At 42.1% G+C, this 16,078-nt stretch overlaps 1 protein-coding gene across 1 annotated transcript in view; it reads right to left on the bottom strand.

The window, feature by feature from the left end:
• Positions 1–14,701, bottom strand: part of ABCG1 (ATP binding cassette subfamily G member 1) — a 52,893-nt gene extending 38,192 nt beyond the window's left edge. The window contains exons 1-2 of the mRNA XM_015883181.3: positions 14,576–14,701; positions 11,469–11,712 (exon numbers count right to left, since the gene is read on the bottom strand). Of these exons, the coding sequence (XP_015738667.1) occupies positions 11,469–11,712; positions 14,576–14,617 (286 nt within the window). The 5' untranslated portion in view covers positions 14,618–14,701. The remainder of the gene's footprint in view (positions 1–11,468; positions 11,713–14,575) is intronic.
• Between the last annotated feature and the right edge of the window lie 1,377 nt (positions 14,702–16,078).

The following is a 16,078-nucleotide window of genomic DNA, read 5'->3' as shown; positions in this document are numbered from 1 at the left end:
CTTCAGCAAGCTTTATTAATTTCAGTTAATTTATATCAGCGATGAATTTGGTACAAAATGATTCACTGTAAGTCAACACTCCTGGCATAACTATTCTTTGGGTAAGCTCTATCCAATATGCTATTGCAGTGATTTCAAGATTCATTTGGCCATGTAACTTTTGAATTGTACATTATGAGTGTCTAAGCCTAGACACAGACACCTAGGTTTGCTTCAAAGTTAGGTTTATTTATTGCATGATGTATGTGACTTTTTCTTCCTCGCTTGGCTTCAAGAGGTTCACTTCCCCTGCTTGTCTCCTGTCAGTGAGAACAAACAGCGTTAAAACACCACAGTTATGCTTTAAATGAGGAATCTTACTTTATTTTTGTTTTTATACTTTGTATACAGGGTATTTAGAGTACATGGGATTCAGGGGGTTAAGATAATGAACTTGATAAATGGTATTATGCATGTTACTGAGTTTCATCTTACTTGTAGCCTCCCTAGGTGTCTAACTACTATTGGAGAAGACACAATTGTTGCCAATGAACACCCAGCTTTACAGTAATCCCAGAGTCTATGGATTTGTGTCCGCTTCAGGCTATTTTCCCTGGAGGCTTACGTTATCAAATTCCAGACAAGAAGTCAAATAGTCAGCCTTACTCATGAATGTCTGACAAGGTCCTCTGACTATTTTTAGTAAAACAACCTGCATACATAGCCGTAACTCAGCCTTGAAGTCAGCAGAAACTGATTTATTATAATAAAAAATGTCAGCACCTCTATTCCCTGTCTGTAGTTACTCACAATTTTCCTGATAGTTTCATACGTGAGGGTAAAAATACACAGGTATGAGTTACAATTCAATGATGAATTAAATCACAAATTAATTTTTCATGGACTTAAAACAAGCTACTGGCCAGGCACAATATGCCATTCATTTATAAATAAAAGGCTTAGCAAAGTCATATCAGCCAAGCAGATCTAAAAATTGTTGCCCTGAACATGAAATGCAGGGCTCAGATGACCAACAGGTGCTCCAGTCATACCAATAGCCAACAGAATCAATACATTTTAAGACTCATGAAGGACAAGGACTGGGGCACTGGCCTGCCATGATATGCCAATGGGGAGACTCTCCCTGGAGGGGAAAAGGACTTGCCCTGCCATGCAGAGGGAAGGGAAATATGGATTAGTGTGAAATAACCTATGGGATGGTTATAGAAAAATTACAAAGGAGAGTAAGCAAAATTTATCACAGGATGGTTTTGGGGAATCAATCACCAAAGTCAGGGAAAAGAAGGAATCAAGGACAGAGAAGGTGTAAGTCCAAGAAAATGAAGAGAAAAAGGGATTTATGAGGCCAGGTCCATGTGAATATGCAGCTGCTCATCATGCTTGTCTGACTGATCCCTGCACCTAACCACTGCAATTATTAAATCCCATTCCCAATTATTTCTTGTGTGGATGCACTCTTTGTTGTGAGCCTGTGTGTCTGAACCCTACTGAAAACCAAGAAGGGCTCAAATAAAAAAGCCAAGAAGAGTGAGCAGAAGAGGTTTGTATGCCAACCAACAAGAAGTTACAAACTAGAGGGCCAGGTAATAACTAGAGGAGTACAGTCCAGCTGTTGAACTAATACAGTCTAAGACCAGTGGGGAGATCTCCTTTGTGTGTATGTAACCCACAAGCAGACTTCAATCCTGATCAGCTAATGGGGATGAAATGCAGCAAGCCATTTATGTTTTTTATGTTAGCATATGCCATCTGCATCTATATGAGTGCTGCAGAGGCACTTCTGTATTTGTGCAGGTCCATATGACTGGCTGTGTGCTATGCATATATGGACATGTTTGTGTGCCCAATGGAATACACATCCTGACTCTTTACTAAGTGGATCTGTAAATACAGGACCAAGGCTGCTTCCTCTGGGGCAAATTCTCCTTCAAGTAATTCTGCAAGATTCAGGGTCAAAAACAAAACCCAGTGAGTAACTTCATTCTCTGCTGAGTAAAGATGTGTCCCTCTAAATTTTTCCTCATTTTTCTAGATCTCAAATTTCTCTTCTGCTGGTATACAACATTCACCTGTCTGAATGGAGAAGGAAGTAGAGCTCACTTACAGATAGACACCCACAGATTTTGGTTTTATGGGTCTCAAATAATATTTTAGGCAGTTGGCCTTGACAGTCATATTCAGTAAGTTGGCTGAATTTACTGGTTTTCTGACCAAGGTAAAATAACTTTTCTTGCTCTATGAACAAAGCATTTAACTTCAGTCCCCATCCTTTCAAATGAAATCATTTGCCAGTTCTAGCCCTGTTATGCCTGTACAATTTGAGCGTTTTATTTCTGAAGCACTTAAAATAACAGCATCACGATTAAAAAAATTATATTAGCCATGCTCTGTTGGTGTAGCCTCAACCACTTGAGCACTTTCTCAAGCACAAAAGAGATGCAAAAGCGCAGAATTTAATTCTATTGCTTAATGAGAGCAATAAAACCCTCAAGTTTGTTTTTTGTTTGTTTCTTGGTATTAACTAGCTCCATTGCTTCCTGTCTTTTCTTGACCAGCATGAAAGCCCACCCTCTGAAGATTATTACAAGACAGAGATAAGGCCTCATTCTCATCTACCTCAGAACCTAACCATGGCATGTTCCATCTTCTCACTGCTGTAGCAGACGTATTGCAAGTATAAACAACATCTGTTATTATTCTATACATGCAAAGCAGGAAGAAATATGATTCTTACACAGAAAATGTAGGTGGTAGATGCTGGATGAGAGGCAGATGGTAGATCATTTCTAAAGCCATGGTCTCTGTCCTTAATTTTTCTTTGGAACAGATACGTTAGGAATGATGAACAAAGAAGTGGTTAACTCAGTTTGACTATTATGTAATTTCACGTACTTCTTTCTGTTAACAATCTAGATTGCTTCATTCCTATCCTCTCTGAAGAGAATTAAGTCTTCAAATTACATCTGTTTCTCTCATCAAAATCAACAGCCTAAATGAACTGTGGACAAGAATACAAGCCTAGCAGAGACAAGAAAGCCCAATCAGGAAACACAGCTAAAAAGGTTTCCACAGCATGACTGAAGTCATAATGCAGTGTAAGTCTATAGCCATACCACTTCCTAGAAGGAATTATTTTGTCCTTGTTCTACAGATACTAGCACAGCACAGGTCTCTCTTACATTCTCTGTCAAATATTCATTCTAAAATATTGTTTACTAAAAAAAGGAAGTAACCGAAAGTCAAATAACCCCAAATGTCTGCACTAAAGCATAAAATTCACAAGGAAGTTATTGTCAATTTACCTATTTTTATTTTTTATTTTTATTACTACTGCTGGGATATTTCCATAGGCCTCCTAATAAGAAGTTAAAGAATAAATGAAACAAATATGAACACTCGCTTGTAGGAAGCTACTGAGATTCAAACAGTTACTGAAAACAATTGAAATTTCTTGCCCTTCTATCTCAGTTCCACAACCCATTTCCACCAGATTTAAAATACTGTTTTGGAAATGAACATGTTAAAGAACTGGTTGAAAAGGAGCACTAATTCCTCAACACATATGCTATTAAACTTTAACTTCTTTCCATGTCTTTGAAAGTTGGCAAAAAAGCAGAAGTTTGGAGGAATCTGAAGACCCTTGTCTTTCTGCTTCCAAGTGAACGCATACTTTGATATCTAGAAGATGATGATGTTACTAAGAGCACTAAATTTTCCCACATGGTACAATCTAAGCAAGGACTGCTAGATTTGCTGTGCCCTATACTGATAGTGTTAAACAGAAACTGATAGCTTCTAGGTTCAAAGCCTAGCTGGCACAGCAGGCAAGCAATCTGAACCACTAACATCTCGCTTGTTACTGTCCCACAGCTTCTTGACAGATAAAAAGGCAGAACTCAAGCAGTAGTCTCCAATACAAAATTCGGCTACATAAATTGCATGACTGCATGTGATGTCTTTTGGAGGTAATACCTCAAAAAAAGAAGAGTGTACAAAAAAGCAAGAGTGTACAAGCCACACAAGTTCTAAGGCGTTAAGACCATCCACACTAATGCCACATTTTGAGTAGTATCGTGTTTCCTGAACTCTATCTTCCCAAAGCCAGTCAGGTTATGTAGAAGAATGCTACAGGGAAGTGTGAGGGAATTAATTTCTTAGAGAATACAGAGCTGAACTCTGAGATCTTAAATCCTCTGAGAATAAAAGATCTGTCTTAGTACGAATGTAAGTTTAGACGCTGAGGGCTTACAGAAGGGCACTTTCCAAAACATGTGAACACGCAAGTAAAAATAGACTGAAAAAAACATTTTTACGCTTGCAATAGCTTCTGTTCTTGGTTGGTTTGGTGTTGTTTGTTTTCATCTTCCCTCTTACTCAGGCCATGCAGAACCCTGATCAACCATCTTATGGCTGAAGTCCTCAATTGCAAAGTGACCTTCACGTAATCTTTGTTTGGACACATCTTCAGACTATGACCAAACTCTACTTCAAAATATCATCATGCAAAAAAACTATATCCAGTCTGTGGTCTGTTATGCCTTTATCAACATGGCACAGCTGCGTATCATCTCTTCAAATGGTGCATGCTTTCTCATCAACACCTCAAGCAAGAGATCTGAATATGGGCAGAGGACACCAAAGTACTTCATCAGACCCTACTCCGTATAGAGAAGGTTGCATTGGAGAAATGACAGGGTGAGTTACAGCCAGCCCCCAACAGACACTCCCTGTGAGATGGAAACAGTGGAAACTGCAGCTAGAACTCCTAGCAGCCCATCACCACTTTCCTTGCATATAAACTCTGAAATATTTCTACTGGTCTCCCTCTAAAAACTTCCTTTCTTGGCCACAAGTTTTCAAAACAGCAATAAATAAAAAGAAATGTATCATAGTAAAACATTAGGTAGTATGAAAAACAGTGAGGTCATAGTAATGTCTGGTTTTAATAAACAACATGTCAAGGTGAAAGAGGAAAAACATGTTTTACTCACACAGTAACTCAGTGACCAAGACTCACTGAATCAAGCTCAGACATATAGAAAGAAGTCCTCCAGCAATAACTGTGGGCTTTGTATGAAGGAAAATAAGTAATCCTAATACTTCAGTGGGACTGCTGCTGAAAGAATATTATTCTTGGCTGGGAAGCAATAGAACAGTCAGACAAACAGGCTGACCAAGATTTGTTTCTAGTATCTCCCTATTTCATACAATGTGTGAAATGATGTTAGGAATTATTATAAATCTATTAATAAAATGCAGTGAATTATTCCAGTAACAATGACTTCTCAGTGTATTTTTAACATACTGAGACAGCTTAAGTGGTAGAAAAGAAACTGCACGATTTTATCATGGCTGAAACACGAATTCAGAAATCCTGTTAGAAGTCGTGTTTTGTTTCCATTAATTTCACTAATATTTGAAGTAACAGAAAAAGAATCCACAAAACATTTTGTTGAAGGGCTTTTAGTAGCATCGCAGCTCATTTCAACCAGTTTAACTTGCTTATTTGTTCTAACGTTTGGATCCTAATTTGCACACATTCTGCTCTCCTAGATGAAACCACACTCTCAGACAAAACAGGCAAAACCAGAGAAAACAATGCAACCCATCTGTTGGAGTAAGGCGAGAAACAAAAAAATCCCCCTCTTGCAAACGGCTTTTTGTTGGTTTTTTTTGCTCTTTACCGCTCATCTCTTCCTCTCCTCTTAGCAACAGCGTGTAGAACAACCAACCAGGACTCGCTCCCGGCGCTGGAGCATCACAGCCGGGGTTACTGCCGTGCACTGACCGCCAGTAACCGCGAGCCTGGCAGCCCGGGCATGCGGCACCTCTACTGCAGTGCACCTGCTGGGGATGAGTAGAGGCTTTTTCCGTCTCCTCTGGCAAGGATTAACAAACAATTTAGGGCAAATCCCACCCCCCTTTCCCTTTATCTTGTGGGTCCTTGGATATCTCCGGGAAGGGGGAGGGGGGGATCTTTTAAATGAAGTCACTGCAAAGATGCTGCAAAGAGAAAACCCTAGCTTAATTGAAAGAAACAAGTTAGTCTGCACGCACACGAGCACGAATAACAGAACAAATTCATAGCAAAGCACCAGAGCGAATCAGTAAAAGCCAGCGTGCATTAAGGATCTGACAGTGGTTCATATTTCCATCTTACTCAGAGATCAATATTAACATAATACACAGACCTCTCAGCTAAAACATCAGTATCAGCTGTTCTGATGACACCATCTCAGACTATGATGGACGCACTCAGTGCTTTTCAAGAACGCCAAGCAACCTGCCAAACATCCCATATTTCCCCACTGGATGCTATGGAACCATTCAGAATAAACACCGTCCTTCACCTCCCTCCTTTCACAGGCAAACCTCCTCTGCATCTTTCATGTGCTCCATCTCAAAGTTAGGAAGCTGTAATCATGTAAGAAAACACAGGACCTCTTAAGCTACTTGTTTTCCCAGGGTCTGAGCTATTGCAACAACCCCAGAATAGCGGAACGATGGCTTTTTCTGCTGAGCATGAATTTCTGTTGCTGCTAATCCACTCGATAAGTAGAGCAGATTGCAGCTTGACTGGCTGGAACCCCTTCCCAGTGAGGTTACTAGAGATCAAACCTCCATCCCGAGGCAGTACAAAATGAGTCACTACATTTCTCAAAATAACAATGGAGAAATTTCCAACTACAGTGTTGCTTAATTAACCACTAATACTGACAAGTACTAGAAAAAAAATAAATGAATTCCCAAGTTCCCGTGGAGTTTTAACAGCCAATAGATTACTGTTTTCTTCCCAGCCACACTCAAACATGTAGAAACAATAGATTCCTACACTGTGGTAAAAACACCTAGAAAAAGGATGGATGGCTTTTTTTGCACGTGCATATAGAATCAAACCAACACTGAAATAATTATGGCAAGACAGAAGACTGCAAGCTACTTACTGTGCCTTCCTCATATTTCGGACTATCCATAATTTTACATTGAAGTCACTCATCCTATTCAGATTACTTTATGGTGCTCACTACAACAGCAGTAGAAAGCTAATGCACTGACTTGTCTATAAAACCCTCTTGGTAACAGTTTTCAGGCAGTTCTACGTTTAAAACCTATGCCTCAATACATGTTTCTGTAGTTTGTATTTTAAGCTGCATTTTCAATCTGAAATATGATTTAAGCAGGTAGTTCAGAAGCCATGATAAGAGGCGCTGTCACAGCTCTTTTTCAACCTGTTAAGATGGAAATTTGGAGCATGGTTTACTCTGAAGCCTTGTGACACTGCATTTTTGAAAGGGTAGTCAGGCATTGGAATGCACTGCCCAGGGAGGTGGTGGAGTCACCAACCATGGGAGTGTTCAAGAAACGTTTGGATGTTGTGTTGAGGAATATGATTTAGCGGAGAAGTATCGGTAATGGTTGGACTAGATGATCTTGTATGTCTTTTCCAACCTTGATAATTCTGTGATTCCTCATTTAAGGAGCCCACATAGAGGGCTCCTCCTCTTCCCATCTGAATCAGCTGGCTCCCTCATCCTAAAAGAAGAGAAGGCATTCTAGGACTCAGCAGTTCTATTATTTCTTTGAGTGCTGAATTTTCCTTTCTCTTGTTTTGCCAGTTCATCTTAAACTTATAAAACAAAGCATCTGCCCCAGCAGTCCTGGAGGTAACTTATGGAAATCTTGAATCTTGCTGACCTGCAGAAGACTTTTGGCACATGTTAGAACAAAGACTGGAATCAAAGTGGGAGGCATTTTTGGTTCTGGAAGAGAGTGGTTATGCTATGATCCTTAACCTCAGAAAATCTGGATCAAGTCATTTATCAGTCTCTTTCATTCAAAACTTCAGAACGAGTTCATCCTACTGGTTGAGTAATTCCCTAAGCTATGTGAGACCTGCTGACAATTTTATCTTTGTAGCATATTCCAAATTCCCAGATTGATAAGAAGTCTTACTGAACTGAATGGGGCAAATACAGCTTCTTTGATCAAGAGCTCACTTGCCAGGTTCACTCCTGTTAACACCACTTACTTCAAATAGAATTACACCATGAATCAATCAGGCTTAGCGGCAACCAAATCTTTACAATGAGTTTAATTAAAGTTCATTAAAACAAGTGGAACGAGCATTTTTGTAGCAAGACGCATTTATCAGATAATTCTGAGAATGAAAATGCACTTTCTTGTTTTTAAAGAGAAAACGAGATTTAGTAGATAAATTAAGCACATTAAGGCTGGGAATAAAGAATTCTAATTTGAAGACTAATATGTCATATTTAGTTACTTTCTTGTTAACTGTTGACAAGCAACTCAAATTCACCTTCTTTGTGCTTTTAATAAAAAGTAAATGATATTACAAATCATTAGTTTAACTGTCTGAACAACACAGCAAAGGGCAGAACACAATGGCAGAATTACTCACGAATCCTCCTTTTGTTAATTTATAGTCTAACCTTAACACTACTTTACAATGCCATTCTCGCTGAGGGGAGTACATCTTTTTATTGTTGCTTTTTAGTTGAATTCCTCTTCAACCTATTAACACAAATTGTCTTTGAGAGCAAACTATACTTCTCCCTTTGCGATCCAACCTTCACTGAAAGGTTTTCAGTAATTCATCACAATTTTGGAGAAAAACATATAAATAGATTTTCTGTCAAGCTTGATTTCAGAATAGAAACACCACTAGTTTAAAAGGCCATTTTTACAATGGCATTCCTTGTCCCTTACTGCTATGAACAGCACCACAGAACAGTATGAACTGAGATACTGGCAGGAGGTGGACAGTTGGACTGGATCTCACTTCATGGCAAGGAAAAATCCTTTTGGTGCAGAGAATCCCAGTCAAATGCAAAGCTATAGGAGTTACCAGTGTTTGAGGGTAAGGCATTACCCATTTCCCGAACCTAATATTTTGATGCCTACCTTCATATGAGATCATTTAGGCAGTTCCTTTTTCAGTCTACTGTTACACTATTGGGAAGCCTTCTCTACCAAAATCAATACATTGGGTCAGTTCCTGTGGTTAGAACATAGCTGGGAAGAAAGTTTCTTTCTAGGTTAGCAGCCTGGTTAGTAACTCAGTAAATTGTAGAAGTGATGCTTGGAAGAGACCTCTGGACATCTAACCTAGCATTCTGCTCAAAGCATGATACTCACCAACACCACACATACCAGCTGTGGCTCTGCCCAGACGTATCTTTTAGAACCCCCAGTGTGGATACACTATACCATCTGAGTGAATTATCCCACAACTGCATTCCTCTATGGGTAAAAAGATATTTCCTAACATCCACTCTAAGCCATTCAAAACACAGTGTGTGGCCACATACATCAGTTGGCAATACCTACAGGAATTTGGCTCCAGTGACTTTAGAACTGCCCTGTGAGTAGTTGTAAAACACTACAAGATGATCCTGCAGCTTTCCCTTCACTCAACCTAGGAAGACCAGCTTCCACAGTCTCTCCTCATCAGTCCCCAGCCAATTCTTCACTTCTCTGATAGACCCTTGCCAACTTCCCACTACCTCTGTTGAACTGGAGGGAGCAAACAAGATGCAGTGTTCCTGTTGTGCACTCACTAATGTTAACTAGAGAAGGATAACATCTCTCCACTTCCTGGCCACATCCTTTAAAGGTAGCTCATCATGTTATTTGCCTTACTTGCCGTGAAAGCACTCTTTGGCTCGTATTCAGATTGGCTGAATAAACTCCCCACAGATCTTTTAGATTCCTGGTCAGCAGAAGAGTGCCAAGACCTGCTGACAGACAGCATTCCTCACAACCACTCAGCAACTGACCTTACTGGTCCAAGGAAAGACATATAAGGTGCAAGGCCAAGTGAGGAGTGGAGAATAAGAACTCATGCTCACAGCTACCCAGAAGCTGGAGAATCCGTGTCTAGCAGTCATTCATGCCCTATGGCAAGATGCCACAATGGGTCCTTTTTAGCAACAGGACATTTTGTTGGGATCTGCCATTTGATTTTTGTATCACACATTTCTCAACAAGGAAAGCCACCATGTTGTGGTACCTAGTATGGCTCAGACAAGTACCACACTGACAGGGTCTTATCGTTTAAAAATAACTAAAGCACACAACCATACGAATTTACATTACTAAAAGAGAATTCCTTAAGGAAGAGCAATTATGTCACTTAGCACACAAGACTTTCCTTAATATTTCAGTAATTTCTTTTGGGCTTCCTTCTTTTCACTGAGAGGAGTTGACTTCACAACCTAGTTTTCCTGTCAGAAAGATGACTAGCCACACACTTACACACACAAAAACATTAAAAAATGCCCTGAAAACACATGGCTACAACAAAGCAGATGAAAGTATAAAAAGAATGAATGCAAAGCAGATGAAAAAGGACAGAATCACTTCACACCTTTCAAAACTGTAAGTGACCAAAAGTATACAAAGAACAGATCTGAATATGCCCTCCCAACTCCCATCAATATTTCAGCACTGGAAGCAATGTCTCAGAACTATAAGAGAAACTGTACTGTGGGGAGAAAGTCGTAATGCTTCAATTTCTTGACACGCATACAATGTCCACACCATTTTGATGTGCCTTGTATTGAATGGTGAGAACTCTGTGTTGTGTGTTAGCAAATTAATTAGCAAAATAGCATCCCCATACTTGACCAAAGCTCAGCAACTTCATCAGTTAAAAGAAATGGTAACCCTAAAGATGCCTATCTGAGAAAAGCAAGAGTCTTGGAAAAGCTGACAATCCTACAGCCCATGACACTGATTTCCAAGCACAATGTTTTAAGAGAATAATCATCTTGATTTCAAATGCTTTCTGAAATTCTGAGATGCTTGCTGTTCTTAAAGAGTACTTAAAATATAACTATCTGACAAAACCTTATTGTAAAAGTAAAAAAACCAAACAAACACCCAAGAACAAAAACTACTCCCTTTCCCCCAACCTCTGTCTTTACTGCATTCTCTAACCACCCCCAACAATAAACAGGCAAAATCCCAGATGACTGGCAGCACAGAAGTACAGTACATACTTCAGATACTTTAGAACTGGGAAGCAAACAGTTAAATGAGTTGCAGAATCTTCAGTTTCTCAGACTTCAGGAAAGTTCCCTGTTGCCTCCATGTTCCTCAAAACAAAGTAGTGTCTGCTTCCAGAGCTGGAACAAATACTGCACCTGGCCTTCCAATCAGTCCAGAAGCAGCTTCCTTATGCTGTCTTCAGCCATGACACATTTTCTAGTCTTTGTTCTTTATGTTTGTTGTTTTCTTGTTTGTTTGTTTTTTTACTTAGAGGGAACTATTTATTTCCATACTCTTAGAAGTTTGATATATTGAGAACCCAAGTAAAAAGCACTGTGAAAACACACTTTCCTTACTCGCTTTGCTTCACTAACCCAGAACAGACTCGTTTCAGCTACCACAACTATCCACGTAGACTATAACATTTGTATAGTTGCTAAAATAATACTTTTCCTCACCTTTCTTCCTCCACCATGGCCCTTCTTGGACGGAGTACGACAGTTCTTTAAACTCAATATTTACAGCAGGTCTGCGTGGTAGATAGGAGAAACGGTGAGCTTCTGTCAGAGTGTTGTCCACTTTTTTCAAGTGCCCATTCATCAGTCGAATGTCTTGGTTATCTGTGCCATTTGAGACCACTTCATCCACTGAAACGCACACCGACTTTGGCTCGACCATAGTACAAGCAGAACTGCTGGCGTTCTAGAGAGAAAGTTGAAGAAAGAGCAAAGTTCACATGCTTTTGTTCAGGAATACATTTCAAAACCTTCTGCATAAGAATTATTAGTATTTAAAAGTAAAATCCAAGCACAGAATCCAGCAAAGTGACATACTAAAAGGTGAAAATAAAAACCAAAACCACCTTTTATTTGCTCTTCCAGTGTCTTTGTAGAAAGCCCACACACTTATGGCACACAAAGGGCAGTTCCTTTAGCACTGTTTTCCTCTCAAAAGGTACAAACAGCACATCACTATCCACCTTCAGAAATGAACAGCTTTTGGACCAGAATAATGCAGCAGAAAAATGCAATTTCTAAGTATAGTCATATTGTATTCCTTCCAAGAACTGAGTTCTAGTTGTTCTAATCCCAGAGCTTGTACTGGGACAGAGCTGAAGGATGAAGGAAGTTAGCTGTGCCATTTTTTTGTGCAGACATGTCAAAAGACAGCCACTCAGAGAGTCCAAGAGCTCTTATCCCTTCAGATCAGAACACACACCTGTACATGTGAAATTGTACAAGTTACATTACTGAAAATTTTGAAATATGCTGTTTTCTGCCTTATCTGCTCATGCAGTGAAAGTTCTGGAGACTCTGCAACCTACAGCAGTACAAGAGAAAAGCACAAAGATTTCCATCCAAAATCTTTCCTTACTTGACAGCAATCCCTAATGGAAATCTTATCAGCTACATAAACATACTAAACCCTGTTCCAGTACTAGCACTGCTGACACTGCAAGGTCAATGCTCTCAGCTCACAGCCTCTTGCCATGCTTTGCCCAGCATAGCACTCAGTGCAATTGCACTTAGCATTCTTTGGACTAAGGCTCTTTCCTCTCCTCTCCTGCTCATACCAGAAGCCTGCAGCCTGCCCTTCTCTTTATAATATACACACACATAATCTGAACTTTTTCCATTCCTTTCACCCACATGAGCACCCTGTATCAGTATCAACAGGGCACGTCCAAAGCCTAAAGAAAAACAACCTGGAATCTTCTTCAGTTTAACAGAATTTTGAACAGTTCAGAGGTTATCCTTTGTCAAAAGTATGTAACGTTGTATGTCATAAGTGTGTAACATCTGTGCAGTTTTCTGTTGTAACACCTACTGTTTTTAATGCAGATCTGCATCAGAAAATAATCCCATAGCTGGCTTATGGGCTAGGCTTTCCATATTGTCACCCCTAACCAACAGCCTACATTTCTCCAAAGGTATCTGCTACACTTCTTTCAAAGGTGCCAGTATTGAACACTCTCAACAAGGAGCAGTAGGTTATGCCACTGTCAACTACTGTTCGCCCTCCAAAGCAACTAAGTCATGCTGCCATTTCAGAAGTCAACACACTTCCACTATGCCACTGTCATCCTCTCTGTTACAGAGAATGGCCTCCCCACTTATATGGTAAAAGTAGTGCTTTCCAGACTGGTCACTTATCATGAATGCTGATGAAAAACCCTAAAGCAAAGTACTACAATAGTCTGGAATCCTACAAAACCAGTAGACTGGAGTCTTCCAGTTCTTCTTGGTTCTGGATACAAAAATCAAATCTGTTCTCCACGCTTTCTCAAGTGAGCAACTTTAATTACCCTCTCAAGTGACTGAGAGGTCAGGTATCCAGTAACACTTACTCCTGATTTCTTAGAGTTGACTGCAATGGCATGGAATTTGAACAAAACAAGCGTAATGTGAAACATCTGAGACTTGAGCGGTTAAAGCAAAGGGACCTCCCTCTTCCTTAAAAAAACACGAGATGCTGCGTTAATAATATTCTTTCCTGAATGTTTTTGAGGCTTAACTTTGAAACTCTCGGATTGCTTGGTTCACAGAATCTACTGAGCACTTTCACGTGTCAAAGAGAATACCCACAAACTAGCCCTCAATGAGCAGGTCACCTTGAGAACTCAAGGGACAGTGAGGGCTGCTCCAGCTTATTTCAATCCAAAAAGAAAAATGTTTGCCAGACAACTGCTGGGAGTAGGAAGCCAGAGACTTGTATTCCCGGAATACTGAGCAAACCCTTTTGGTGTCTGGAATGATTGAAGCATCTGCTTACAGCAGACCATCATGACAAAACCTGGCCAGCCGTTAGGTCACACACCAGCCTCCTTTGGGGGACACTGACCCAGAGGGCTGGGGCAAATGAATCCCGCTGGCTGCCAGGTGGGCACTGCCGGTTCATGGAGCCGCAGCACTGCACAGTGATTCCTTAAGCACACTTCCGTACGTGTACAAACATAAACAAGCTGCTCGCCGCTCCACTGACACGGCCGATGTGTGCTGACATCAAACTAATGTCCGTCTCAAACAGACAGATAACGTACACACTGAAGGACGGCGTTACATCGCAGCTGAGCTCACGCCGCTGTATTTCACAGAATCACAGAATGACCCGGGTTGGAAGGGACCTCAGGGATCATGTAGTTCCAACCCCCAGCGTTTCTCAGCGCTCAACCGCTTGCTGGTGTTTACCAGGCACGGCAGCGAAACGGTCCCCCACGCTCTGCAAACAACTTCCCTCTCTCATCAAACCGAGGCCGTTACGCACCAAGCCGATGCTATTATGCAAAGACCCGCTGAGGTTACGGTCCTCCCGCAAATCTGTTTTGAGAACCATCGGAGAACGCCCGCAGAAGCCCCTAATCCCTTCCAGCAGCTCAAGCCCAGAGGTAACTGTCGGTCAAACTCCGCCGTCCTCACAGCCGCCGCCGTGGGGCTGCCCCGCAAACCCCAAACCCGCAGCCGCCCCGCGCCGACAGTCACCCCACCGCCCTCCGCCCGCTGCCCCTCACTCCCCCTCATTTCCCGCTGACCCACGGGGAAGCACACGCAGTCAGGGCACCCCTTACCAGAGCGGTGCCCAGGGAGAAAGCCGCCATCAGGCATGCCATGTGCCCCACTGCCCGGCCGCCTGCTGCTCCCGCTGCTCCTGATACCGGCGGCTCCCGCTCCGCCGGCGCCGCGCGAAGCCCTCCAGAGCCGCCCGGATTGGTGGCGGAGGGAGGGGAGGAGGAGGAGGGAGCGGCCTCCTGCCTCGCTCAGGGCCGCCCCGCCGCGCCCAGCTGGCCCCGCCCGGCTCCACAGAGGGCTGAGGAACGAGGTCCGGAGCTCCCTGGACCCATTCCATTGGGGTAGGGGGCTTGTCCCCGCTCTGGGCAGGGCATGGGGGTCCTGGTGGATGGTAGGCTGGATGTGACCCAGCAGTGTGCCCTTGTAGCTCAGAAAGCTACCCGTGTCCTGAGCTGCACGGAGGTGGTGGATGCCCCATCCCTGGAGGTGTTTAAGTGTGGCTAGCTGGGCAAGTGAGGTGATGCTGCCCCTCTGCTTTGTGCTGGTGAGGCCTCACCTGGAGTACTGCGTCCAGATGGGGAGTACTCAGTACAAGACAGACGTGGATCTATTGGAGTGTGTTCAGAGGAGGGCCACAACAATAATGCGAGGGATGGAACACCTTCCTGCAAGGGCAGGCTGAGAGAGATGGGGCTGTTCAGCCTGGAGAAGGCTCCAGGGAGAGCTGAGATCTGTATCTAAAAGGGGGCTGTATGAAGAAAGTGGACAGACTGTATAGCAGGGTCTGCTGTGACAGGACAAGGGAAAATGGTTTCAAACTAAAAGAGGAGATATTTAGATTGGATATAAAGACCTTTTTTTTACAATAAGGATGGTGAGGCACTGGCACAGGTTGCCCAGAGAGTGATGGATGCCCCATCATTCAAGGTCAGGCTGGATAGAGCTCTTCGCAATCTGATATAGCTCTAGTGAATAGGTGTCCCTATTCACTGCAGGAGAGTTGGACTAGATGGCCTTTAAAGGACCCTTCCAACACAAACATTTCTGTGAATCTATTTAAGTAGGAGCCCAAACCCCATCCTTGCCTATTAGGTGTGCTGGATGGTGTTCGTGTGCTATTAGAATTGTACTGGCACTCCCAACATGAATACAGATCCACAACTAGATTTCAAGTCAGAGTAGTTAGCCTCCCTACCTAGTGGCAGAGAGCTTGGCCCAGCCATGAGCCTTTCCTTGTGCTTCTGAAGTTACGTGCTGTCTGGGCCCATTCTCCATAAGCTCCGGTGCTCCCTTCCCTCAGGTATCATCAGAAAGAGCATAAGGTAGATAAATCATAACAGGGATCTGAGAACTGGATTCAGAATGTCTTATACATTTATACATGTATAAAATGTTCTATACATATCTCCCGCAAGACCAAGAAGGGCTGTGAAATACAACTATGTATGTTTAAGGCATTTGTGGGGTTAAACCATTTAAAGATGTCACATATTTTGTCTGCTGGTAGAAGGTGATACAGAGAAAGTGCATGAGATATCCTCATTTTAGGGCCCATGTGATAC

Source organism: Coturnix japonica, chromosome 1 (assembly GCF_054131305.1).
Source record: "Coturnix japonica strain WE chromosome 1, WE-NBRP24, whole genome shotgun sequence".
In the NCBI taxonomy this organism is placed as follows: Eukaryota; Metazoa; Chordata; class Aves; order Galliformes; family Phasianidae; genus Coturnix; species Coturnix japonica.
Note: the sequence above shows the minus strand (reverse complement) of the source record. Positions and strands in the feature narration are given on the sequence as shown.